The sequence below is a fragment of the Camelus ferus genome, chromosome 12, assembly GCF_009834535.1.
Source record: "Camelus ferus isolate YT-003-E chromosome 12, BCGSAC_Cfer_1.0, whole genome shotgun sequence".
Classification (NCBI taxonomy): Eukaryota; Metazoa; Chordata; class Mammalia; order Artiodactyla; family Camelidae; genus Camelus; species Camelus ferus.
In genome coordinates, this window is record NC_045707.1 from 3,565,609 (window position 1) to 3,590,413 (window position 24,805).

At 52.5% G+C, this 24,805-nt stretch overlaps 1 protein-coding gene across 1 annotated transcript in view; it reads left to right on the forward strand.

Moving 5' to 3' along the window:
• Positions 1-446: 446 nt before the first annotated feature.
• The window catches only part of TRIOBP (TRIO and F-actin binding protein), a 55,276-nt gene continuing 30,917 nt past the window's right edge, over positions 447-24,805 (forward strand). The window contains exons 1-8 of the mRNA XM_032492205.1: positions 447-575; positions 5,272-5,411; positions 6,732-6,912; positions 7,996-8,161; positions 13,410-15,435; positions 19,511-19,625; positions 20,329-21,417; positions 24,087-24,164. Coding sequence (XP_032348096.1) covers positions 462-575; positions 5,272-5,411; positions 6,732-6,912; positions 7,996-8,161; positions 13,410-15,435; positions 19,511-19,625; positions 20,329-21,417; positions 24,087-24,164 — 3,909 coding nt within the window. The 5' untranslated portion in view covers positions 447-461. The remainder of the gene's footprint in view (positions 576-5,271; positions 5,412-6,731; positions 6,913-7,995; positions 8,162-13,409; positions 15,436-19,510; positions 19,626-20,328; positions 21,418-24,086; positions 24,165-24,805) is intronic.

The window sequence follows — 24,805 nt, forward strand, 5'->3', positions numbered from 1 at the left end:
CTTGTACGGCAAGGGCACTCAAACTTCTAGGTGCATTGGAGTCACCTAGGAGACTTGTATAACACCTTGTATAGGTGTCTCACCTCCAGAGATTCTGACTGGGTGAATCTGGAAGGAACTGGGAATATGCATTTTATGAGCAGCTCAGCTGAGTCTAATGCAGGGTCCCCAAAATACACTTCGAGCAACGCTGCAGTAATGACTACAAATCACATGTCGAATGCTTGGCAGAGTGCCTGATGCTTAGGAGGTGCTTAATGAGTGTTTGTTGAGTGAATAAATGAACAGATGAAAGAACTGATGGATAACCTCATTTCTTTGGTTCTTGTCTATCTAGGGGCAAGCTGGGGCTGGAGTCTGGGTAGGCTGCCAGCCAGTTAGCTGGTCCTTGCTCCTATCCCCACATTCTTCCCAGGTCCCACCATTTTGGATTGCAGGAGCTGCCGTCTGACTCAGACGATATGGAGGGGATGGCTGGGAATGCCCCCTGTGGACATTTTGAGGCCAATGTGCTTACCCAGAGCTGCTGTCAAAACTGCTTCCACCCTGAGGAGGCCCACAGAGCAGTGTACCAGGTGGGCAGTCTTTCCTGAGTTGTCGGGGTGGTTTGGGATGGGGGAGTCTGTGATGGGGGGAGGGGCCTCGCTGTGCCACTAACTTGCAGTTAGACCCAGACACTGACCCTCCTCCTGGGCAGAGCCTCAGTTTTCCCATCTGTACAATGAGGTGGTGGGACTATGTTAATGTTTCCCATGCCGGTCGCCTCCTGCTTTTATGATTTTTTTGCCAAGCCTCATGAAATCAATTACTTACCTTATTGTCCTTTAAATCAACATTTTTTGGGGGGTAGGGTATAGCTCAAGTGGTAGAGCACATGGTTAGCATGCATGAGGTCCTGGGTTCAATTCCCAGTACCTCCTCTAAAAATAAATAAGTAAACCTCATTACCTCCCCTCCCCAAAAAACCAACAACAACAAAATCAAACCAACACCCTTTTTTCACTTATACTAAAACAAAACTTTACATCACCACCACAAATAGAAACCTAGGATCATATCCTTTATAGAGAAGGTTTAAAGGAAAGAAAGAAAGAAAAAAAAAAACCAGAAATGTCATTAAATTCTAACTAGGGTGTTGTCGGCTAAAGGCTCTGAGCCTGAGTCCTGCTGTCACTCTGTCAAAAAGGGAGAATGGTAGGTGTTAGGCATTAAAGGTCCCCCACACCCACTGGAGACAGTCTCCTTGAAGGTATTGAAGGAGTGAAAGGGGAGGGGTTTTCTCACTTCGTGATGGATGTGATTTTAGGCTAAGCCCTGGTGCATGTAAACCTGAGCAGCTGGTACACACGCTCTGAGAAGCACGGGACCCGTGAATCTCCGAGGGCCCCTCCAGCCTTGACCCCCTATGGCTCCATCATCCCAGGGGGGTGCTGAGGCTCCTCTTAAGCCTGGCAGCCATCCTCATGCAGGCGTTAGGCTCTAAGAGGTGGCCATTGTAAGGGAGTTGCTGTTCAGCTTTGGAGCCAGGCAGGCCAGAGTTCCAGTCCCAGGTTTGCCATTTACCAGCTGTGTGACCGTGGGTCATTGATCTCTGGTTTCATTCTCCATATGGGTAAAGTGGGGCAACAAAGCTTCTCACTCAGGGCATCCGGCCCTGCTTAGCTCAAGTCACATGTGGCTAATTCAATACACGTTAGTTTCCTCTTTTCCACCTTCCCAACCAGAAAAATAAACCTGGGAGATTCTTTCCTACATCTCTTGATACCTCCAATAACAGTTCCTCTACCCTCACCCAAGTTCAGGGAACAGATGCCTGAAAGCCCCGTGAGTCCATCTCCCATGCAAATGACCTTCTCCCAATGAATGGGGAGATGGTAAGTGTGGAACAGGAGAAGAACCTTGGATTCAGGTCTGAGTTTTAGTCTCAGTCCCACCACTTCCCAGCTGAGAACTTGGGCCAGCTCATGTGTTCACATATATTGCAGAGGTGCTTAAAATGTCCTGAGCATGACGCTAGATGTTGGGGAAATAGTGATAAATAGAACAGATGCAGTTCCTGGTTCATGGGGCTTATAGTCTAGTAAGAGAACTGGAGACTGAGAAAGTAATCATGCAAATAATTATTTAATCGTGGTTGTGATAAATGTTGTAAAGGAACAGCAAGAGGCATGAGGGTAAATGATAGGGCATCGGGGAATGTTTCTCCAAGGAAATAATATTTCAGCTGCTGGTAAGGGTTGTGAGGGCATGGCCAGTGAAGTTGGGGGAAGAGGAGAGGAAGGGAACGGTATGTGCAAATGCCCTGAGGCAGAAAAGAGGAGAAACATTGGAGAGAGGGAAGCCAAAGAGAGGGAGGGGCAGAGGGCCTCTAGGACAAGGATGGAGAATGGGGTGGGGACTGGGATTCACCGGCCTTGTGGGGACTTGTGGACATGCTGAGGACTTTGGTCTTTTTCCTGAGAGGCATGGGGAGCCACTGAAGGTTTTAAACAGGAGAGTGAAGGGATCAGATTTGCATTTTCAAAAGTCAGTCTGACTGCAGGGCTGAGAATGGACAGCAGGGAGTGAGAGTGAACCAGGTGACCAGTGAGGAAAAGTGCAATTACTCATGCCAGAGATGATGGAGACTTTGAGATGGAGACAAATGCACACATTTCAGAACTAACTGAATAGAAGAATCTAAAGGATTTAGTAACTGAGTGACGTGGAGGGGGGTAGAATATAGCTGACTGCTAAGTTATTTCCTGAGGCAGTGTTCTTGGGATGGGAGGTCTGTGTGGAGTTGTTTGGGTTGGTGAGTGAGAGGTCCCTGGGGACACACTGGCGATGAGGGGAGTTGACTTAACATAAGGCGCTCAGGAGCCAGACCTCAGCGGGAGGCAGAGGCTTTCAAGTTATCAGGATCTGGCACCGATGATCTTGCTTATGGAAGAGCAGTTTCAAATATGTGGAGTCACAAAATCTGTATGTTAAAAAAGCACCCCCCAGCCTTGAGGGATCTGTGCAGTTCCCAGCTGGACCCCTAATTACACATGGAAACAAACGCATCCCTGAGGAGCCTGCTAAAGGTATCACCTGGGATAGGAGCCAGTTCTGACATCACCTACGTTAGAATATGCAAAAATGGCCCCAGGTCCCAGAGCAACCCTTTCCCAGAAGCTTGCTCCAGCTCCCCTAGGATCCTGGGCTCCAGAAGCATCTCAGTTCTACTCTCAGCTGAGTCTCACAGGCTGGGAGGAGGACATATCCCTTGAAATCGCACAGCCTTGACCAGGTCCTGGCCAGGGAGGGAGGAGGGAGGAGGGAGGAGGGGCTAAGTGGGAGAGCCCGGCTGTGTGCCAGGCACCACACATTCCTTTTCAATGTATCTATTCTTAAGTAGACTTAACATTCTATTGATTTAACACTAATAAAATTCTATTGAATGTTTTTATACTATTATATTTAATGTGTACAGACCAGGCACTTTACAAATATTAACTCATTTAAATCTCATAACACCCCTAGGAAGTGGGTTCATTAATCATCCCGTTTTGTAGATGACAAAACCAGGCTCAGAGAGGAAAGCCACTGGGCTGAGGTCACCGAGCTGGGAAGTGGAGGCGCCAGGATTGGGCCTGATGTCTGTCTGAGGCCAGAGCCCATGCTGACCCGCCAGACAGGAAATCAGAGCTGGGGACTGGCTACTGGGCCTACTCCTTCGGGTAGTGGGTAGTGATGGGGGCTGGAGGTAAAAGCAGGGAGGAGGTGCTGGGACAGGCTGGGGCTCCTGCTGGGCTCAGGACCCCTTGAGGATGCCCCGTGAGCCGCTCCCTCCTCATTCATGTGCTGAGGTCCCCAGGGCAGCCAAGGTGCCAGGCCAGGCTGCAGATCTGACACCTCCTGCTACCCAGCGCTGATCAGAATCTAGCTCTGGGGCAGGGGGCGAAACTGAACCCAGCCAGGCCTTCTCTGGCGTGGACTGTGCAGCAGACACCCCAGCCCCACTCCTTGTCATGCCCAGATCCCACAGTGGTGAGTGGCCTTCTTGGAACCCAGCGACTCCGTGCCCACCCTGGGGCTGTGGCCAGGCTGTGGCCTCCGCCCTGGTTCTGGGCTCCAGGGTCCCCAGGGAGCCCGCGCCCAGGCCCCCGCCCGGTCTGCTCTCAGGTGAGCCACAGGGATCGGGTTCCTGCGGTTTCATGTCCTGCATTGTTCTTGGCTGGGCCCTGGCTTATGAAACAGTAATGAGGGGCCCCTGCTCCCGCAGCTGGCCCCTCTAAGGTTTCCACTGCCTCGGCCGACGCCGTCACGGCCCAGAGTCGGGGCCTGGGAGGGCGGCAGCGCGGGGGCCTGAGCCGGAGCCCCCCAGGGACGAGGGTGCTGACAGCCGCCAGCCGCCACCGCCGGAGCCCGCCGCCCAGGTAACCCAAGAGGAGGCGGGGTGCAGGGTGCTATGGCCACTGTCTCCCACCCCCAGGGGAGGGCCCTGGCACCCCAGGAGGTGGGAAGGAATGGGGGGGCCTTCCCGGAGGGGAGCAGCCGTTCCCCCCGGGTGAGCCCAGCACCAGCCTTCGCAGGTGTGGCCCTGCTCAGGGCAGGAGGGAGAGAGAGGCCTGCAGTCGGCTCAGGGCCCCCCGCCCCCACCTCTGGGGCCTTGACCCTCCAGCCCTGGAAGCCCCGTCATCTTCAGTAGGGCAGATCTCTGCCTGCCTCCAAGGTCTTCTTTCCCATCTTCTCCCTCAGACTACCTCTTCCTCCCTCCGGCATTTTCCTTCTCCAGATCAGCTTAACCCTCCCCCTCATCCTTATCTCCTGGCTACCAAGACCCTTTTGGGTCCTTTTGTGCACTTCACATCCTCAGGTCTGCACTCATGTATTTGTGCCAACATGCACGTGCTTGCGTGTGTACACAAGTCAGGTGGGTTCACTGATGTGTGTATTTATAAACACACAAATAAACATACACGCACTTATGCAAACCGACACACCAGTGTTCCCACAAGTCATGCATACACATGCATGCACACGCACACACTTGCACACACACAGGCCTTTATACGCACACATACCTATACCCATGTACGCGTGCACATACCCTGCATCTCTGCCAGCCCCCAGCTTGGGTCCCAAGGGGCGCTCCCAGTCTGATGGACAGCTCTCCTTGAGAAGTATGAGATCCCTGGAGGTGTCTGGAGACTCTTCACATCGCCTGGTGGGGGGAGGGGCTGCGCAGGGGGAGGGGAGCCCCCACGTGGGCCATAAGCTGCCACCTCTCCAACTCTGTCTCAGGAGCCCAGGAGCCCTCCAAGTGCTGAGGCACCCTACTGTGACCTACCCCGCCGCCCGCCTACCATTGACGACCTGTTTGGTGCTTCGACCTCCAGCTGCCAGTCCGTGGTGGGTCCAGGCCTTGGGCCAGGGCCCGAGAGGTGGGTAGAACCCTGGGATCTGAGGAGGGGCTCCTGGGGTAGGATGCCATCACCCACCCTTCCCCACACCCCCCTTCACGATGGCAGCCTCTGTCTGTGATGGCTTCTGGCATGGGTCACACAGTCAGTCCACTCAGCTTGGGCACAAGCAGCAGGGCGGGTTCCATGGGCCCTATCTCAGAGGATGGATCAGCTCTGCATCCACCCGGCAATGGGCATGGCCCACAGCCCACTCATTTCCTGGTTCTCTTTGCACAGCTTTAAAAGATTAAATTGTCAGCACCCAGGGGCAGTTTCCACCCACCTCCCTGACCACGCACTGCTCCTCCACCCCGGGGCCTGAGTTGGACTGAAGTCCCTTTTGGGGACCATAGTGCCTTGTGGAGGCATGGCTAAGGATCTAGAAACCTAGATTCCAGCTTCAGCTCCCTCCCTGATGGGCTCTGGGACCTTGGGCAAGTTGTTCCTTCTTTTTATGCCTCAGTTCCCCTGTTTAAAAAAGAAGAGGGATTGAATCAAATCAGCATTGCTTTGGGAACATATGTTCCTTAAAGGTAGGCATTATTTAAAAAACAAACAAACCAGCTCTGCCATCAAATATGTTTCAGAAAGTCTGCGATAAACAAATTTGAATAGCTTGCTTGCAGGACTTGTCAGAGCCTTTAGTTTGCTAGCATGCATTTGTGCTTTTGGGTGGGGGAGGTAGGAGAAGGATGTAATGTATCTTAAACTTATTTGACCACAGGCCTCTTTTAAAAGTCATCACCCATTTCTATCCTGTAGGCCAATCTGTGGGTCACCCTTTGGGGATACTGCCAGCTCTAACTGGCTGCCTTCTTTAAAGCAGGATTTTCTGTACAAGTCCGTCCCTCAGCATCCAGACTTGTGGCCCTGTCACTGTCCCTGGAATCCTGCTACCTCTCAGAGCGCCCTATTAGTCTAGCATGATTCTGTCTTCTTAGTCTTACTGAACCTGGGGTCCTCTCTCCTGCTCCAGTGACATGGTCAGGGCTGGGGCCACAGCCCTGGTTCATAATGCATCTCTGCCTTTTCCTGCCTCTGTGACCTTGGCCGGTCCCTTGACCTCTCTGAGCCTCAGTTTCTTCATCTGTAAAATGGGAATCATTACATTCATTTCAAAGGGAGGCTGTTGTAGCTAAATGAGGCAGCCCATGTAAAGAGCAGAGCACAGAGTCCTCAGTGTTAGTCCCCTCCTCCACTGTAATGTGAGGTGTGTGTGTACCTGGGTGGTGGTTGGCTGTTAGTCCTTAATTCCCCTTACTTTGAGGGAAAAAGTCATGAGTCTGTCTCCTCTCCCAGGGGCCCATCAGCAGGGCTCCCTGCAGAGGGCCTCACAGCCGCTCCCAGGAGCCAGGAACCCGAGGCAGTGCCCTACCTGCCCTCCTCCCTGTGTGGCAGCTTCAACGAGAGCTCTGACTCTGGCACCAGCTCCAGCCCTGACTGTGACGCCCCTGATGATACCAGCAACTCGTCCTCTGTGGTGAGATGGGGGCGGGAGGCCAGGGTAAGAGCAGCTCTCTGCCCTGGGCCAGCCCTGGGGTTCCCACCCAAACCTCCAGGCAGGGCTGAGCCTCTCACACCAGGAAACTCAGCCAAGGTCCTCTGGAGACTTAGCTGCTCCTTGGGCCGCCCTAGACCTTCACCTGGGGGAGGCTGGCCCAGGGGGCTGAGGGTCTGGCTATGAAAAAGTGGAGGAAGGCGTTTCAGTTGTCAGGGAGCTCCCCGTGAGTCACCAATGGGCTCAGGCTGCCAACAAGTGTCAGTTCACAGAGGGCGGGGATGGTGGGTGTGGCATCCAGAGCAAGGATGGGACTGGCCCTAGGCCCTGCCTTGGTCACACAGCGCTGAGCCGCGTGACCAGCCCTGGCATAGATCTCCAGGGACAGAGGAAAGGGAGCAGGTTGGGGGGCCTGACAAGGGCTGGGGGCCATTTAACTGGGAGAAGAGGAGACACAGGGGAAATTTCTGGTGCATTCACCCCTCAAAGGGCTGTCATGGGGCAGAAGAGACAGGCTATCCATGGGGCCCCAAGGGGGAGTGGTAAGTCTCAAAGGAAAACAACACAGACGGGTGGGCCTTGTCTTGGGAAGTCCCCCCACCCCACCCCGTCTGAGGTAGAGACTTCCATGGTTTAGGGGCCAGAAATCTGAGGCTCAGAGAAGGGAAGTGACTTACTTGAGGCCTCACATCCGGGAAGTGGTAGAGCTGGACTTTGAACCCACCTACTCTTCTCTGGGTCCTGGGGGTGTCTCTGGGGTGGGGGCTGCTATGCCAAGGCCCTCCTACCATACGGAGTCCAACTGCCCTGGGTTCAAGTCCCCTTCCATAGAAACCATTTCCCAGCTGTGTGATTTTGGGCAAGTTCTTAGCTCCAATGGATGTGCCTACCTCACAGGGTTGATTGAAGATTCACTAAGTTAACACCTGCAAAGAGCCCAGCAAAGTCGTGGTCTCTCCACGTCAGTTCCTTTTCCTTCCTTCTACCCATCTCATGCTGGGAGTGCAGGATCTGGGCTCTTTCTTTTATTCTCCAAACACACTTTCTCTTCCCCTTCCCTGGCAGGACTGGGACACTGTTGAGAGGCCGGAGGAGGTCCCCAGTGGGGACAAATTCGCCGTGATGATCCCAAGGAAGCCGCAGGAGGGGCCAAGAGCTGACAGCACCCAAAGGGCTCCTCTCCTCGCCCGGTCCCCTGTGGGAGGAGACGCTGCAGGCCAGAGAAAGGAGGGTGAGTACCTTCAGCCAGGCCAGTTTGGTCCCTGTGACCACAGGTGTGGGGATGTCCAGGGGGCCTGGGAACTAGATAGCTGTGGGCCATGTGGACCCCTTGAGACATCTTATTTTGGCAGCTTGAGTCTTGATAATAGTAACAGTTCCCATATAACTATGGAGCAGCTATAATGTGCCAGGAAATCTGCTTTAAATACATCATCTCACAACTGGTGGGTTAGGATCTTCAGGTTGCAAATGACAGAAACCAACTGAGTAAAAGTCTAAGGGAATATGACTTCAGGCATGGCTGGATCCAGGTGTTCAAATGGCATCAGAAATCTGGTCTCTGCTCTGCTTTTTTGTGTTGGCTTCATTGTCAGCCAGATCCTCCCCTGATAGTGGCATGATAAGCAGCAGCAGGCTTATCTTACCTAATTTTCAACCCCCACAGTAAGAGGGCACAATTTTCCCTATAGATGTAGCCAAAGTCCTGGGAAGGGTTTTCCCTGGGACCCAGCATGGGTCATATGCCCAACCTGGTGATCTGGGATGGGATCAGCTCCCTGTGCAAACGTCATGGTCTGAGAGTGGAGGAGAAGAGATTGCCCAAAGGAAATCAGGGTGATGTTGTTCGCAGAGAAAGGCAAAGGCTGCTGGTCGGGCCAAGCCCACAGATGCCTATGACACTGGTCAGCGTCTTGCTGTCATGTGAACCCAGGGTGCTGGGCCCTCCATCACTACTGCACTGTGTTGCCTCCTGGTCTGTGTCTTCAACATCATCAGCATTTGGGGCTGTGGGGCCAGGGCATCATGTCCTAACTACTGGGGGACAGTCCTGGCTTCCCACAGCTCCTTACCATTCAATCAGCAAACATGCAAGCGCTAACCATGTGAAAACCCTGATGCTAGACACTGAGGGTGTTCAGGAGGAGTTCAATGTGGTCGCTGCTCTGGAAAGCTCATCATCTAGTAAAGCAAACAGTTGGGAGGTGACGAACAGCAGCCCAGGACAGAGGAAGAGCAGAAACAGCTGTGTGGGGCTGTGAGCCCGGCTGGGGTGGGGGCAGGGGCAGGGGCAGAGGAAGAGCTTCATTCCAGTCAGGGAAGGACTCACAGAGGAATGCCTTCTGGACGTGGCACTCAGCTGGGTAAAGGCTTGGAGGTGTGAAAACGGAGCATCCTGGTACACACAGCTTTAGCATAGATGGGAGTGTACAGCTGGACCAGACCCTGCGGAGCCTCAAGAGTCTAGCCAAGGAGTTTGGACTCTCTTCTGTAAGTAGTAGGGAGCCACAGAAGGTTTTTGAGGAGGGGAGTGATGTAGTTGATCGTGCACGTTAAGAATTTCACTAGGGCAAGGGTGTGAGGGATGAATTGGAGCAGGGCAAGGCTGAGGGATGAGAAACCAGTTAAAGAGACTGTTGTGGCCGCTGGAATGATAACTGGTTCGGGCACGAATCACCTGCTGATGCTAAATTCCTAGTGAAAGGTTGTCGGGGAACAGGATATTCACACAGTCTCAAAGTATCACCCCTCAGATTACACATCGATTACAGAGGGAAAAGGCACCCTTAGGATGGGAAGATCTGGCAGACACCACCTTAACCCAGCGGCAGCTCAGCATCCCAGCGTGGGGCAAACCGGCACCAGGTGCTCCCATGTAATGCGCAGTGGGAGGACACAGCATCCTCTCCGAGTCTCGCTGCTAAAAATCCATCCCCTGCGTCTAATCCCAGCAGAACATCAGACAAACCCAAACTGAGGGACGTTCTGCAAAATAACTGACAGAACTCTGCAGGAAAGACAAAAAGGGCTGAGGAGCTGTTCTTGAATAAAGGAGACAACAGAGACAGGGAAGTGAAATGTCCTGTGTATCTGGGCTTGGATCTGGGAGAGGAAAGGACAGAGCTAGGAAAGGTATTATTGGGACAGCAGGGGCTATTTGAATTCAAGCTGTGTGTAGATAACTGTATGGCGTCCATGCTGTATTTCCTGAGTGTGATAATGGAAGGAGACTGTCCTCGATCTTAGGAGGTACATATGGAAGGCTTAGGGGTGAAATGTCATGATGTCTTCAACAAGGTAGATAGAGCTAGACAGACAGATGATATGTAGGTAGGTAGGTAGGTGGGTTGATCAAGCAGATGAGGCAAACCGTTAACAGCTGGTGACTGGCTGAAGGATGGATGTATGCATGACCCGTTCCTGCTGTCCTTCTGTAGCGCATTGCAACTGTCCAGATGAGAGACGGAGAAACCTGAATTAGGGCTGCGGCTGCAGGATGAGGAGGGGGCGAGGAGAGACACTGAGGACATAGATTTGATGGGACTAGGGACAGAGGAGTACTGGGGAGAGGGTGCAAGCAGTGCTGACTGTGCTGGATCTGAGAGCCTGGGAAGAGACTGAGGCTGGGGGCGCCCAGCCAAGGGTCAGGGCCTTCTTCACTGGCTGTTCCTTCTCACTCTGCTCTGCTGATGCCTCCTCCTCTGCTCAACCTTCAAATATCAGACTCCCCAGAGTCCAGTACTGGGCCCTCTTCTGTTCTCTCCCCGCTAGCTCAGCCACTTCAGCTTTGAATATTGTCTGGAAAGACCCGTTATCTCCCAAGTCCATGCCTCTAATCTTAATTTCTCCCCTGAACTCTAGTTCATCTGCACAACAACCTCTCCACTGGGTGTATGACAGCAGCCCAAGCTCAACACAGTGCTCTTTATTTTACTCCTTCGATAAGTGTTTATTTATTCATTTATATATTTTTTAATTGAGGTATCATTGATTTATGACATTATATTCAGTTCAGGTGGACAACACAGCTGATTCCAAATTTTTACACATTATACTCCATTTAAAATTATACAATATTGGCCATATTCCCTGTGCTGTAGAATGTATCCTTGTAGCTCATTTATCACAGTCGATAAGTATTCACTGAGCACCTGCTATGGGCCAGACCCTGTCTTAGTGCTGCAGAAACAGACAGACAAGACCCACCCTTACGGAGCTGGCAATCCAGTGGAGGGAAGGCAGACAGAACACACATGGAAAGCTAGACCAGAGAGTGGGAACTGATTTTTGGACAGCTAAGACAGGAGGCTGTGAGAGTAAGTGGACAGGGATGGCCTCTCTGGGCAGGTGACATTGTAGCTGAGATCTGAGTTGAGAAGCAGAAGGAACAGTCAATACAGAGGCCTTAAGGAGTGGGCAGAGGTGGTAGGTTCAAGGAGGGAAGGAAAGTGGGGTGATGGGAACATGTGGAGTTGGGGACGGGGTTGGAGAGGAGGCTGGCATGAGGAGCCACCAGCAACCTGACCCTCCTTCCAAACCTGCTTCTCCTTGCCATCCCTCTCGGGCCACCTCCCAGTCTGCAAAGCACGCTCAGTGGGGCAGGCTGGGCAGAGCCCGGCTGGCGGAGGGACAAAACACAGATGTCCTAGAACATCTGTAGAGCCTGCTCTGTGTGCCCACTTAGGGCGCTGCAGGAGTGGAGTCAGATCCTGGGTGGGCCGGGCTCAAAAGGATGCTTGTCATGGGTGGGAAAGGGAAGAAACCGGGGACAGGGGTGCTGACCCTGCTGTGAGCCACGAGAGTGGCGGCAAACACCATCTCAGCCAGCACCCATGCTCAAAGGGCCCGAAAGCTCCAGGATAAGGCAGAACTCAGAGCTGGAAGGCGGTGGCCCAGTATTATTGGCCACCTATGGTGTGCTAAACACATTTCTAAGCCCATGTGACACCGTGGAAAACAAGAAGGCCCGGCCCCTCCTCCCAGGGAGCTGGGAGGCTGGTGGCGGCGGGCAGAGCCTTGCCAGCCGTGGGAAATGCCTGGATTGATTTTATTCCAGGTGCAGTTGCAAGCCCCTGCAGTTTTTTCAGCCTTTGATTTTGAAATTACTTTAGTTTTATAGAAGAGTTGCCAAGATAATACAGAGAGTCTCCATTATGCCCCTCACCTGGGTTCCCCCAGTGTTGCCATCTTACATAACCATAGCACAATTATCAAAATTAAGAAATGAACGTTAGGATCGCACTTTGCATGCAGTCACATCTTTTCAGTTTTCCCCCACCTGAGATAGCTCACAGTCTCTCCTTGTAAGCAGGTGTAATCTAGCCAGGTTTGTTTTTGGAAAGGATCTCCCTGAACGGGACGAGGACCTTGTGCCCAGAGTGCACATGTGGGGAGCTTTTGCAACCATCCAGGTGAGAAAGGAGGATGGCTGAGAGCAGGGAGGTGGGAGGAGGTGGATAAGAGAAGCAGGCAGATTTGGAACATCGTGGGGCATCAGTCCACCAGACAACAACGGTACACGTGTTAAGTTCTGCTCTGTGCGTGGTTCCAATTCCTTGCTGTGTGGCAACTCAGACTTCAGTGACACCAGCTCAGAGAGTTTAGAGGAGGCGGAGGTCTCAAAGTAGAAGAGGGAAGGCAGGAAGGCAGTCGTGGCTCCTTCAAGGTGAGTCCACAATACCCTTTACTTCTCTCCTAAAGCACCAGCCCAGGGACACACACAGCTGGTGGCCACTACCTGCTTGGTGACCAAGGGAGTGAGGGGGGTTCAGAGTGACACCAAGATTGTGGCGTCCCCTTCATGGGGATGGGAGTTGTGAGGGGGTCACTGTTTAGAGAAGTGACATGAATCCTTTAGATTAGGGCTTCTGAAACTATAATGTGCATGCAAATCACCTGGGAATCTTATTAAAACACAGATTCTGATGCAGTGCGCCAGGGTGGGTCCTGAGAGTCTGTATTTCTAGCAAATCCCCAGGTGAGGCTGATGCTGCCTGTTCACAAAAGGAACTTTTTAGAGCTCTCGCACATGAATCTCACTAGAAGAGATGGGAGAGTTTCTCGGAATCCAGTTGCAGGAAGTAGAACGGGGAGCGGAAACTTGCTAGGCAGCAGCTGTTGGAGCCTCGTCTCCCTCTCTGCTGCCACACAGGCTAGTGTCAAAACTGCTCTCTACCAGTTTGCTTCTTTTCAGGGACTCCCCAGACTATGCGACCTTGGCTCTGGAGCCCACCCACCATTGACTGAGTCAGCCTGGGTTTCAATTTCAAATTCATGACCTCAGCTTGAAAGCGGCATCCGAGACCTCCTCCAGTCTGCTCTGGTCAGAGGGGTGGAGTTGTGTGGTAGGGACAGTGGGTCCTCTAAGAAAACAGTGTGGGGTCTACCCCAATCATCCATCTCAGGAGACAAAGAAAGGAAGGCTGTGGGAGCTGCTTGGACCTCTCCCCTAACCTTGAACCTGCCTCTTTCCTCTCTAGGCACCAGTGGTGGGAGCCGAAGTGCTGGACAGCACTGGGCAAAGCTCCGGGGAGAAAGCAGGTACCTCTCCCCGGAGCGGCACCAGTCAGCACTAACCCAGGCCTCTCCCATGACACCACAGAGTGGACCTCGAAGTGCCACCCTTCAGGCCTCCACACAACTTAATACACCCCGAGCCTCCTCTCCTCCCCGAACCACCCATCGGGACACCCCCAGAACCTCGTCCACCCAACAGGACACTCCCAGAGCCTCTTCCACACAGCGGAACACCCCCAGAGCATCTTCCCCCTCAAGAACCACCCATCGGGACACCCCCAGAACCTCGTCCACCCAACAGGACACTCCCAGAGCCTCTTCCACACAGCGGAACACACCCAGAGCATTCTCTCCCTCAAGAATTGCCCAATGGGACACCCCCAGAAGCTCGTCCACCCAACGAAATAATCCTCAAGTTTCCTCTCCCCCTCGAGCCACCCAACAGGACAACTCCAGAACCTCTTCTACCCAACAGGAAAAACTTCTAACTTCTGTTCCTACTTGTACTCCCCAGCGGGACAACCCCAGAACTTCTTGTATTCAACAAAATTCTCCCAGAACCTCTTCTACACAACGGGACAACCCTAAAACCTCTTGTACCCAACAAGACAATCCAAAATCCTCTACCTTATGGCGGGAAAGCCCTGGAAGCTCCTCCTCTCAGGGCTACACCCAACAGGACAATCCTGGACCACCATCTCCCCATCGCTTCTCTCAACGGAACAACCCCAGAAATTCCTCTCCCCATCGTACTAACAAAGACATTCCTTGGGCCTCCTTTCCCCTCCGGCCAACCCAGAGCAATGGCCCCCGAACATCTTCCCCATCACGCTCCAAGCAAAGTGAGGTTCCCTGGGCATCCATTGCCCTCCGGCCAACCCAAGGTGACAGGCCTCAGACCTCATCTCCTGTTAGATCAGCTCAGCGTGACCCGCTCCAGTCCTCCTCTGGCCCTACCCTGCACAACTCACCATCCCGGGCCACTTCGTCCTCCCATAACCCGGGCCATCACAGTGCCTCCCGGACTTCTTCACCTCTGCACCTCACTACCCGTGGCACATCCCACACCTCTTCTGAGCCCTCCCAGCCTCCGTGTGCTGTGTGCATTGGGCACCGGGATGCCCCTCGAGCCTCATCACCTCCTCGCTATTTGCAACATGACCCCTTCCCCTTCTTTCCAGACCCCCCCACCTCTGAGAGTGAATCACCCCACCACGATCCCCCCTATGTTCCCCCAGCTGTGTGCATTGGACACCGAGATGCCCCTCGGGCTTCCTCACCCCCCCGCCACACCCAGTTTGACCCATTCCCCTTCCTCCCAGACACATCAGATGCCGAGAACCAGTCCCCTCAGCATGACCCTCCTCAGTTCCCCCCACCTGTGTGTATCGGGTACCGCGATGCACCCCGGGCCTCCTCCCCACCACGCCAGGCCCCAGAGCCTTCCCTTCTGTTCCAGGATCTCCCCAGGGCCAGCACCGAGAGCCTTGCCCCCTCCACAGACTCTCTGCATGAGCACCCCCACATCCCCACCCCTGTATGCATTGGGCACCGGGATGCACCCTCTTTCTCATCCCCACCACGCCAGGCCCCCGAGCCTTCCCTCTTCTTTCAAGACCTCCCTGGGACTAGTATGGAGAGCCTGGCCCCCTCCATCGACTCTCTGCGTGGCTCCCCAATGCTGCCCCCTCAAGTGTGCATTGGGCACCGGGATGCCCCTCGAGCCTCTTCCCCACCCCGCCACCCGCCCAGTGACCTAGTGCTCCTGGCAACCTCGCCTCCGCCAGGCAGCTCTGGGGGCTCTCGGGGCTCAGTGCCCCCGGGGGAGGCCAGGCATAACTTGGAGAGGGAGGAATACACCGTGCTGGCCGACCTGCCCCCGCCTAGGAGGCTGGCACAGAGGGAGCCAGGGCCCCAGGGCAGCAACGGGGGCCGCACCCGCAGCCCTGGCCGCGCAGAGGTGGAGCGCCTCTTCGGGCAAGAGCGCAGGTGAGCCCAGGGCGGGGTCAGCTAGGTGGGCTGGGGAGGAGGCTCGGCAGCAGGACAGGCGGAAGGTTCACTGGCTTAGGTTGCAGATGAGGAAAGGGTTTAGATCCACATTCTGCCACTTACTGGCTGTGTGACCTTAGGCAAATCACTCTACCTCTCTGTTTCCACGTGTTAGGAGTTGTTTTTGATGATTAAGTGATATCGGTCATAGCCTAGTGGTTAAGAGCGAAGGCCAGGGTCAGGTAGGCTGGGTTCAAATCCTGGGTCAAAGCCATTCCCCAACCTATGTGACCTGGTAAAGTGATTTAACCTACCTGAGCCTCAGTTTCCTCCTCTGTAAAATTAAAACTTTAGTCCATTAATTTAAATGAAGTTAAACTCTCAAACCCTTCGATCCAGAGTCACAGGTTTGTTTTTTTCACCTTATGTGAGCAAGAAGAAGAAAGTGTCCATGATTTTTTACCTTAACAAAGAAAACTCATGGGTCCCACGCATTTCAGAAAACATGTCAATTTAAAACGTATGGCCAGAGTCATGTATTTTAAATAAGAGAACTCATAGAATTACGGACTTTGGAGGTTAAATGTTCCTTTCCTGGGACTTGGCAACAGCACCTGAAGTCCAGGCATCCCGCAAGCCTCTTGGGTCAGGCATTTACAACCCAGTAGAGCATTTGCTTTTCCACAGCTTCCAGGAGGAGAAGTATCTCCTCCTGAGATTTCTTTCTCCAGCAGTTCCAGCCTCAGAGCCTTTAAGAATCAGGGCTGGAATTCCATTAATTAGGGTTAAGAGAACAAAAAAACATAGGTCTGAAAGTCTCAAAACTTTCAGTGTAGAATTCAATAAATTACAGTATATTTACCAAGACTGGGTTGTACAACCATCACCACAACCTAATTTTAGAACATTTCTGTCACTCTAAGGAGAGGGTAATATTTTGCATCCACGATTCCTCTCTCTGTTGCCCCATTTTCTCTTAGATTTGAATCTGCATGAAAAACCTTATCTCTCATTCTTCAGATTTCCTTTTCCAGTAAGTTTTATTCATCTACCAACCGGGTGACAACCTTTATGGTCTGCAGCATTAGTATAATTCTTTTGTTGGCCTCTTCAAAAAAAAAACCAAAACACTGCAGTTTTAGGTTCACAACAACATTGAGTGGAAAGTACAGAGATTTCCCATATACCCCCTGTTCCTGCTCATACACAGCTGCCCCCACTATCAACATCCCCCACCAGAGTGGTACACTCATTAGTCCATACGCTTAACGCTGACACATCCTTATCACCCAAAGTCCGTAGGTCATATTAGGGTTCACTCTCAGTCGTGTACATTCTGAGTTTGGACAGATGCATAATGACATGTATCCCCCGTTAGAGCATCATGCAGAATAGTCTCACGGCCCTAAAAACCCCCTTTGTCTTTGGCCCTTTTTTTAGGATAACTATTTTTGGTCTGAGGTCAATTTGCATATCTTTGACTTTATCTGGTAACCTAGCAGGGTCTTTAAACCAAAGTCAAATTTTCTTTCTTTTCTTGATAACTTTTGTAGAGATAAAGGGTTTATAATAGAAGTCTGGAATATATTTATACTTTTGTTAATTATTTAATTGTTTTTACGTAGATACTTCTATTCATTTTATTTTGCTCTCTTCGACATAGGTTATTTACCTTTCTTTAAAGCTTTATTTTTGATATAGAAAAATCCCATATTTAACTTACATTTTTTGGTGAAGTACATTATTTACCTTTTAACCAAGGTTTTATAACTCTACTTAGTAATTAAAATTTTCCCTCTTGTATGGCCCTTTTTCCAAGTAGAAAACCATCTGTCCTCAGAAGATGAAATTTTAAAACCTGTTTAAGTATCTGTAAGGGACAGACTGAAATTTATAAATGGGTGGCTATAGGTCTGAACTTTTATTTCCTCCTATTTATTCATTCAACATGTATCAATTGAGCATCTACTCTGTCCAAGCATTGTTCCAACTAAGCCTGGAAAATTTTTCTTAAAGGGCCATTGCATTAAAGCATTAGGAATTTTGGCTTGATATCTTCATTTACCCCCACCTCCCTTGATGCCTTTGGAATCTCTTAGAATTATAGAAGTATTTCCTAGTCTCTTGAAATCAAAACAGAGCCTTCATGAAATTTGCTAGACTTGATGGCTGTTGTCCTTTTATACTCTCTGGAGGTGGAAGAGCCCATCCAGACTTCCAAAGGAATCAAACTTCGTCACCCTTGGTGCAGCCACACCAACCCCCGGGAGCAGGTGGCCTAAGGAGACACGGTTGCTTCTGCATCAGGAAGGCTGGGTCTCGGTCGGAGTCTGAGAATTTTCTTGAGTCCTTCACTCCCATCTCTCCATTTCTCTCAGGGCTGGGAGGAGAGTGGGGACCTTCCCAGAAGGAATGCTCATTGTGCAGGCCGGAGTTTATACGGAAGATGCATTCACTTGGAAGAGAATGCACATTTGCCTCGCTACCCTGCACAGAGTATTTTTTGCTGTCACCTCCCCACCTAGTCATTATCAATCCTCCCCATCTAGTCACGTTTGGGGTTTTTGCTTAGCAGAAACTCCTACACCCCAGTTCTGAGGGAAACTCACTCTAAAGTATCAGATCTCACAGAGCAAGGAAACTCGTTTGCTTCAAATTGGATTAAAAATTGAACCTGACCAGGCAGCCCTTAAACTTAGAAACATTTACTCCAGAGCAGAGGACTTTGGTTCCCCGTGAGTCAAGTGCTAAGAACTGCTAAAAACTCAGATCACTTTATAGATCAGATTCTAATGACATTGGCAAAAGCCATAAGACAAGAACAAACCCCAAGCTCGTAATTGTTTTACTCTCTGAAGCCTCTATAGAGTTTCAGCCCAGTCCCCAAGCTGTCAGCAGACTACAGAGCCCGGGTCCCTGCTCAGGTCTGAGTAGAGATTCCTCTTACTCCCTTTTTGCTGGTTTATTCAAGGCTCAGCACCTGGTCATCTTTTTCAGGTTTCTCCTGGTTTGGTTCAGCCATCAGAGACACAGCTCCATTTGGCAGTTTAGGTGACGTCAGACTCTCAAACCCTCTTGAAATAAATATTCAGTGGAGTGGTTAGGTCTTTTGTCTTGACCCCTTTACATGTAGGAGGGGAGAAATATGCCCAGATTCTGTTTGGTGTTTCACGTTTCAACAGAGATGTTATATTAAATATTAATAGTCATAGCTACCAATTACTAAGCAAGACAACTAGCTGGAACTAGGGACTTTCTACAGCTTAGAGGTCATCTTTGTAGGACGTGGCAACAACGCCTGAAGTCTTGGTGTCTTAGAAATGACATTCACATGGACAGCTTTATGCTGCCCTTTGTAGAGTTGTGGGGCAACAGAGGACATTTCTTCCTTCTGATCTTGCTAAGAGCTCCTGAACCAGCAGCTAGGAGTTTTCAAGGCTAAGTGCCGGAATCCTGTTATACTGAGGGGAAACATAGGTAAGCCTGAGAAGTCTAAAACTTACCATATGGACAGGAAGAGGGCAGAAAGAATGGAGCACATTCTGCATGGCATTCTACATCTCCTGTCCCCACCTCATGGGCTGATGAAATGAGACAGTACCAGTGCCTGGGACATAGGAAATGCTCGGTAAACTTTTGCCATTATGATCATGTGTGCACAATGCCTGGTACACAGTGGATGCTCAATAAATCTTAATTCCTACAGGGCCCAGTAAAGCCTTTGTCTGGGGTGAGCCAAAGGCTGCTGGTGGGGAGGCGGTCAGAAAGGAAGTACTGATGAGATAGGAGGAGGTCAAGGCCAAGGCTGAGCACCCCCCTTCCCACCCTTTTTTCATTTCATCTTCACAATAGCTCCATGAGGCAGGTAGAAGAAAACAGTGTCAACAATTCCCATTTTACAGAAGGGGAAACTGAGGCCCTGAGAGGATCCTCCCTCACTTAGGGCCCTTCAATGAGCTTGTGGGTCCTTGGATCTGCCTCATCTCTTCCACTGAGGTTGGGAGTAGAGGAGTTGGGGTGCCAGGAGTGGGACAACCCCAAGGGCCCTCAGAGGGGTGGCTGCGTTTGCTCATAGGAAGTCCGAGGCACCGGGGGCCTTCCAGGCCCGGGACGAGGGGCGGTCGCAGAGGCCCAGCCAAGGTCAGAGCCAACTTCTCCGAAGACAGTCCAGCCCTGCCCTCAGCAGGGAGGTGAGCACTGCCCGCCTACCCCCGGCCCCTGCACCCCCAAGGGGTGAGCCACTGCTTCTCCCCTCCCCCAGGTGCCAGGTGCGGGGCCTGGGAAGGGAGGTTCTTTATGAAAGGGTCAGAGTCCCAATCATGGGTGTCCAGCTTCCCCCTCTCCCTAACAGCCAGCAGCTCTTGGCAGAATTGAGAAGGACCCCAATCAGTCCATCTTGAAGATGGCCCTTCCATGCTGTCCCCTTCCTTCATTAGGTACCTGCCGTTTTGAGAAGTTTTCAGAGAAAACCTCCCATGCAGCAGTCCAGCTCTAAGGGCTATCCCTTCCAGGGCGGGCATTTCTATTTTTAAAGAAACTCTCAGACGGCAAGGCCCAACCCAGTGGATGCAGTATTGGTGGTGGAAATTCCGGCACCTGATAGCCTGGGTTGGAATCAATATCTTGCGGGGAGGGGAAGCCAGGAAAGTGAGCAGCTGTTTGCAGATCTCATTCTGCGACTGAGGAAGGTGGGCGAGAGGGAAGGGCTGCTGCCCCCAGGGAGGGCATCCAGGGACCCTAGGTACTTTTTGACCTGCTTTAATCCAGGCTGCTGTGAGGACACAGTTTGCATCTCCCTGAGACCTGGCTAAGACCCCAGTTTCCTGTCCTCCTAGACAGAGACCACCCAGCCAAGGTCCTGGAGCCTCACCCACCCCCTCACCTCATCCTCAGGTAACCAAGCCCCTTGTGAAGCAGGCAGAACCGGCCTGGCGGAGCCCAGCAGAGCCCCCTCATCCCAGGAGCCCCGAGAGGCGGCCTGAGGGGGACCGGCGGCTCCAGGGGTCCTCACTGCCCCCGAGGACATCAGCCAGGACTTCTGAGAGGGAGCAGCGGACAGAGAGACCTCTGGAAAGTGGCCGGGTGGGCCCAAGGCAGCCTTTAGGAGGGTGGCAGAGTCAGGAGGACCCACCAGGATCCTGGGATCCGCACAGACACCTGGAGAGAGGCTGGGGCAGCCAGGAGGAGGGCCCAGGCCTGGGGGGCTGGCAGGGACTTGAGGAGCCCAGACAGGGGCCTGCCAGAGCCCCAGAGGGAACATGGAGGGGCCCCACTTGCCACAGGGGACAGCCAGAGGCCTGGGAGGAGCACCCCCAGAATGGGCTACGGGAGCCCCCTGGCAGGCCAGCTCAGAGGGGCTGGGGCAGCCTGCAGGAGCTGTCCAGTCCTCACCAGCCTATGAGCCCCTCAGAGAACTCCAGGGCAGGCCCAGTAGAGTTCTCGAAATCCCAGAGGCCTGAGACACCCCCTGCTGTGGGCTGGTGGGCTGAGGGAGTCTGCCCACACCTGCATGGCCCCGAGAGGCGACCTGAGCTTGACTGGAGGGAGCTGGTGGGCCTTCTAGGGGCCCCCAGAGAGGGAGCTTGGACTCACACGGAGGAGCCGACTCTCGCCTCCCGCCTTCCAAGGCTGGACTGGGAAGGCCTCCTGGAGCTCCTGCAGGCCCAGCTCCCCTGCAAGGACCCAGCTGGACACTGGGGTGGCCCGGCCACAGCTTCCCCAGGCACGAAGGGTACCCTGGAGCTGGAGCAAGAGCGGCACAACCAGCCTGAAGGAGCGGCAGGGGCTACCCTCCTCAATGGATACAGCCCTGGGCAGTGGCCCCAGAGCTCTGCCCAGCCGCCCAGCCCTGCCAGCGTCTCCACCCAGTGGCCAAAGACCAAAGTGACGGGTGGACCAGAGACCTCAACTATGGCTGATCTGGAGAAGGGCCAGCTGGGGAACAAGAGCCCTGCAGATGGCCCCAGCTCACCACTGGGGGAGGTAAGTCAGTCTCATTTCCAAGTCTTGAAAGTCAGCTCCACCCAGCCAGGTGTCCCCGGAAAGGCATCCCCTCAGTTCTTGCACACAATCCTCCCTCCTGTCCAAAACCTTTCCCTACCACCAAACTGGACAGTGATAATGACCAGCACTTTTTTGAGCGTTTACTATGTATTAAGCCTTGGTCTGAATGTTTTATGGTATTTTCCTCATTTAATCTCTATAGCAATTTGATGAGAAAGGTGCTATTTATTTACAGATAAAGAAACAGACACAGAGAGGTTAAGCCACTCACCCAAGATCACACAGCTAGTAAGGGCTGGGGTAGGGGTGGATCCCAGGTCTTATCTGTGCAGATCACCCTGAGGCCTCAAGCAAGATGCTCTGGCCAGCAAGATGCTTCTCCCCTCCTGGCCACACAATACCTAGTTTGTGTTGCCTCTGGTGGTTCCTACCTGGCCCTGTCTGGGGCTGCAGCTAGTGTGGTCACGTCCCTACCCTACTGCTGTATTTCAACTTCCTTAAAGTCCAGGACAGTTTCATTTACCCCTCTCTGGCCCCTATAGCTCCTCTCAGGTGGAGAAGAGGTTGTATAAATGCTCACTGGCCTGAATTGTCTGCTGAGACAGCTGCTTAAATGAGGGCCCATGTGCAAAGGAGGCCCAGCGCCTGGCACACAGTAGGTGCTCACTAAGTCCCTTCCCTGTCTCCTTGGCCCAAGGGTGGGATCACAGAGTCAGTGGTGCTCCAGTGCCACCCAGAGCATTTATCTGAAGATAGCGGGTAGGAAGGATCCTGGAGGCCAGCACCCTACAGCGTGACCTCAGCTCACCAGGAACACAGCATGTGGTTTTGGACACCTAGCCTCTCCTGGTCCTGCTCTTCCCCTGTAGAATGGGACAAACTGCTTCCCTGACAGACACCACTGGGGTGATGGGGAGCCTCCAGCTTGTTCATCCAAACCCTCCTCATCTCCACAATGTACTCCCCAAGGTAAGGGTTTACAGTGTGGAGGGCCCTGGGCTTGGTGCTTTATGTGCTTTGCCAGATGTACATCAGCTGGATCCAAGGCTCAGATTCACAAGGCATTTGCCAGGGGTCACACATGTATAAGTCGAGAGAAATGAGATCAACGCATCAATTCCAAAGCCCGAGCTTTTAACCACTGTGTTGTGGAGCCTCTGAGCCCATGGCAGGACTCAGGAGCCCCCTGCTCTGTATTTCCCTAAGGCTTTTACCGATTTGTCCTCTGATCAACTCAATGCACAGACACCAGAAATGCAGGGCTGAGCCAGCTTCGTCCTGCCCTCATAACCAAGAGGGGACCCGGGGATTTGGAGCCCCACATGAGAGGTTGCTGTCAGGTTTGCTGGGGAGACAGGTGGACCATAGGCAATTCAGGGAGGAGAAGATGCTGTGTCCCAGTGGACACTGGGATGCTGCAGGCTGGCCTGGTCCAAAGGGAAGAGGGTGGGACAGAGAGATTCTTCAGCTAGAGTTACTCCGTGGTGGGGCTCAGGGTTCCCTGGGAGGTTAGGAGATGGTGACTGTGGAAGGATGGTAGCACCAGGGCATTTCACAGATGACACAGCAGAGGCATTCACGAGGTCCTGCTGGGGCTCCTTGGCATGGCATTCAAGGCCTCCTGGCCTTCTACCCCAGATTTGCCCTCTAGTTGTGCTGAGCTGGCCGCAGAGCTCTGTGAGCACATCTCCCTGCCTCTGTGCATGCTGTTCCTTGCCTAGTATGCTCTTCCCTTCCCTCCTCACTCAGCAAACACCTGCTCATCATTCAAGTCTTAGATCAGGTGCTCTGTTCTAAGATGCCTCCCCTGAATACTCACCCTACTCCTGAATTGGTGATGTTTCCCTTCTGGGCTTGGTGGTTCTGCTGCTCTGCATCTGGTCACAATTGTTTTCCCTTAAGAAACATAAGCTCCATGAGGGCAAGAAGTGCACCTACTTTATCTCTGTACCTCTGGCTCCTGGCCCAGAGAATGACACAAAGGAGGTGCTCAGTTCAGTAGTGGTTGACCAGTGAATACATGGATTGAGTGCTTGTAAGAAACAGATGGAGGGTGGGTAGGTCAGTGGGATGAATGATGGATGACAGATATGTGAACGGGTGATGGATAGATGATGTATGTTGAACAAATGAGAAAGAGATGTTGGATGGATGACAGGTAGGTGGAGGGATGGATAAATGAGTGATGAATGGAACAGATGATGGGTGCTAGATAGATGGATGTTCTTAGATGATGATTAACAGATGGGTGGTTAAATTTTGGGTATAATACTTTCAGATGGATGTTAAATGTTGTGGAATGTTGTGGAATGTTGTGGAATATGGATGATGGATGGTGAATGAATGTTGGAAGGATAATGGATGAATGGACGTTGGATGAATTGAGGAAGGATACATGGATATAGGATGGATGGATAGATGATGAATAAATTGAGGATGGAAGTATTGGGATAATGGAGGTTGGATAGATGAGTGGGTGGATGATATAAGATGAATTTCAGATGGTTAGATGGATACATGGATCTATTGATGTTGGATTCTTGGTGGATGTTAGATGGATAGATGCTGAATAGATGGATAAGAAGTTGGATAGATGGATGGAATCTGGGGAGTAACCTGACCTAAGCTGTGTTCTTTCTTATCTCCAGTTCCAGTCTAAGGAGCCCGAGGAGTCAGAACGAAGCAGAGGCCAAGACTCACTGACTGACCAGAAGCAGGCAGACTCGGTAGTTGGGTCATGGGTGTGGGCACATAGGGAGGGGAAGGGAAGGGAAATCAGGTTGGAGGTGGGCTGAGATCCTCAGATGAGCTCTGGGGTCATCCACACCAAGGCTGGCTCTGCCCTAGGGTCATTGAGAAGAGGAGCTCTGAGGAGCTGCGCAGCAGGGCCACCTTCTGGCTTGGGGACCTGGGTGGATGAACAATACTGGGGTCAGAAGCTCAGGGCTCTGCTTTCAACTTGCTACGATGCCCTGAAAAGGTCACTGCCCTTCCCTTGGCAAATGTCAGTTTGGCCCTGAGGGTCTCTGAAGGCAAGGTCCTTCTGGTTCTGGGGGGCTGGCCAGGCTGGAAGAAGGGGTTGAGCTTCCAGGAGCCGGATCCAGAGAAGCACTGAAGAAGGCCGAGGGGGTACAGAAGTCAGCTGGGCCTGGAGGATCTCCAGGGTCCTTGGGGCGGGACAGATGTGTGCAGGGGGTGGGACCCACTGAGACTGCTCTGAGGCCTGTCTGCAGCTGGAGCACTTTGCTCTGCCCCTCCCCTCCCTGCCAAACAGACTGTTCTCACCACCCTCAGCCTCCAGAGAGGTGAGGTCAGAGCCGAGGGCCTGGGGCAGTGGGAGGAGGGGAGGAGGAGACAGGCTGTTTGA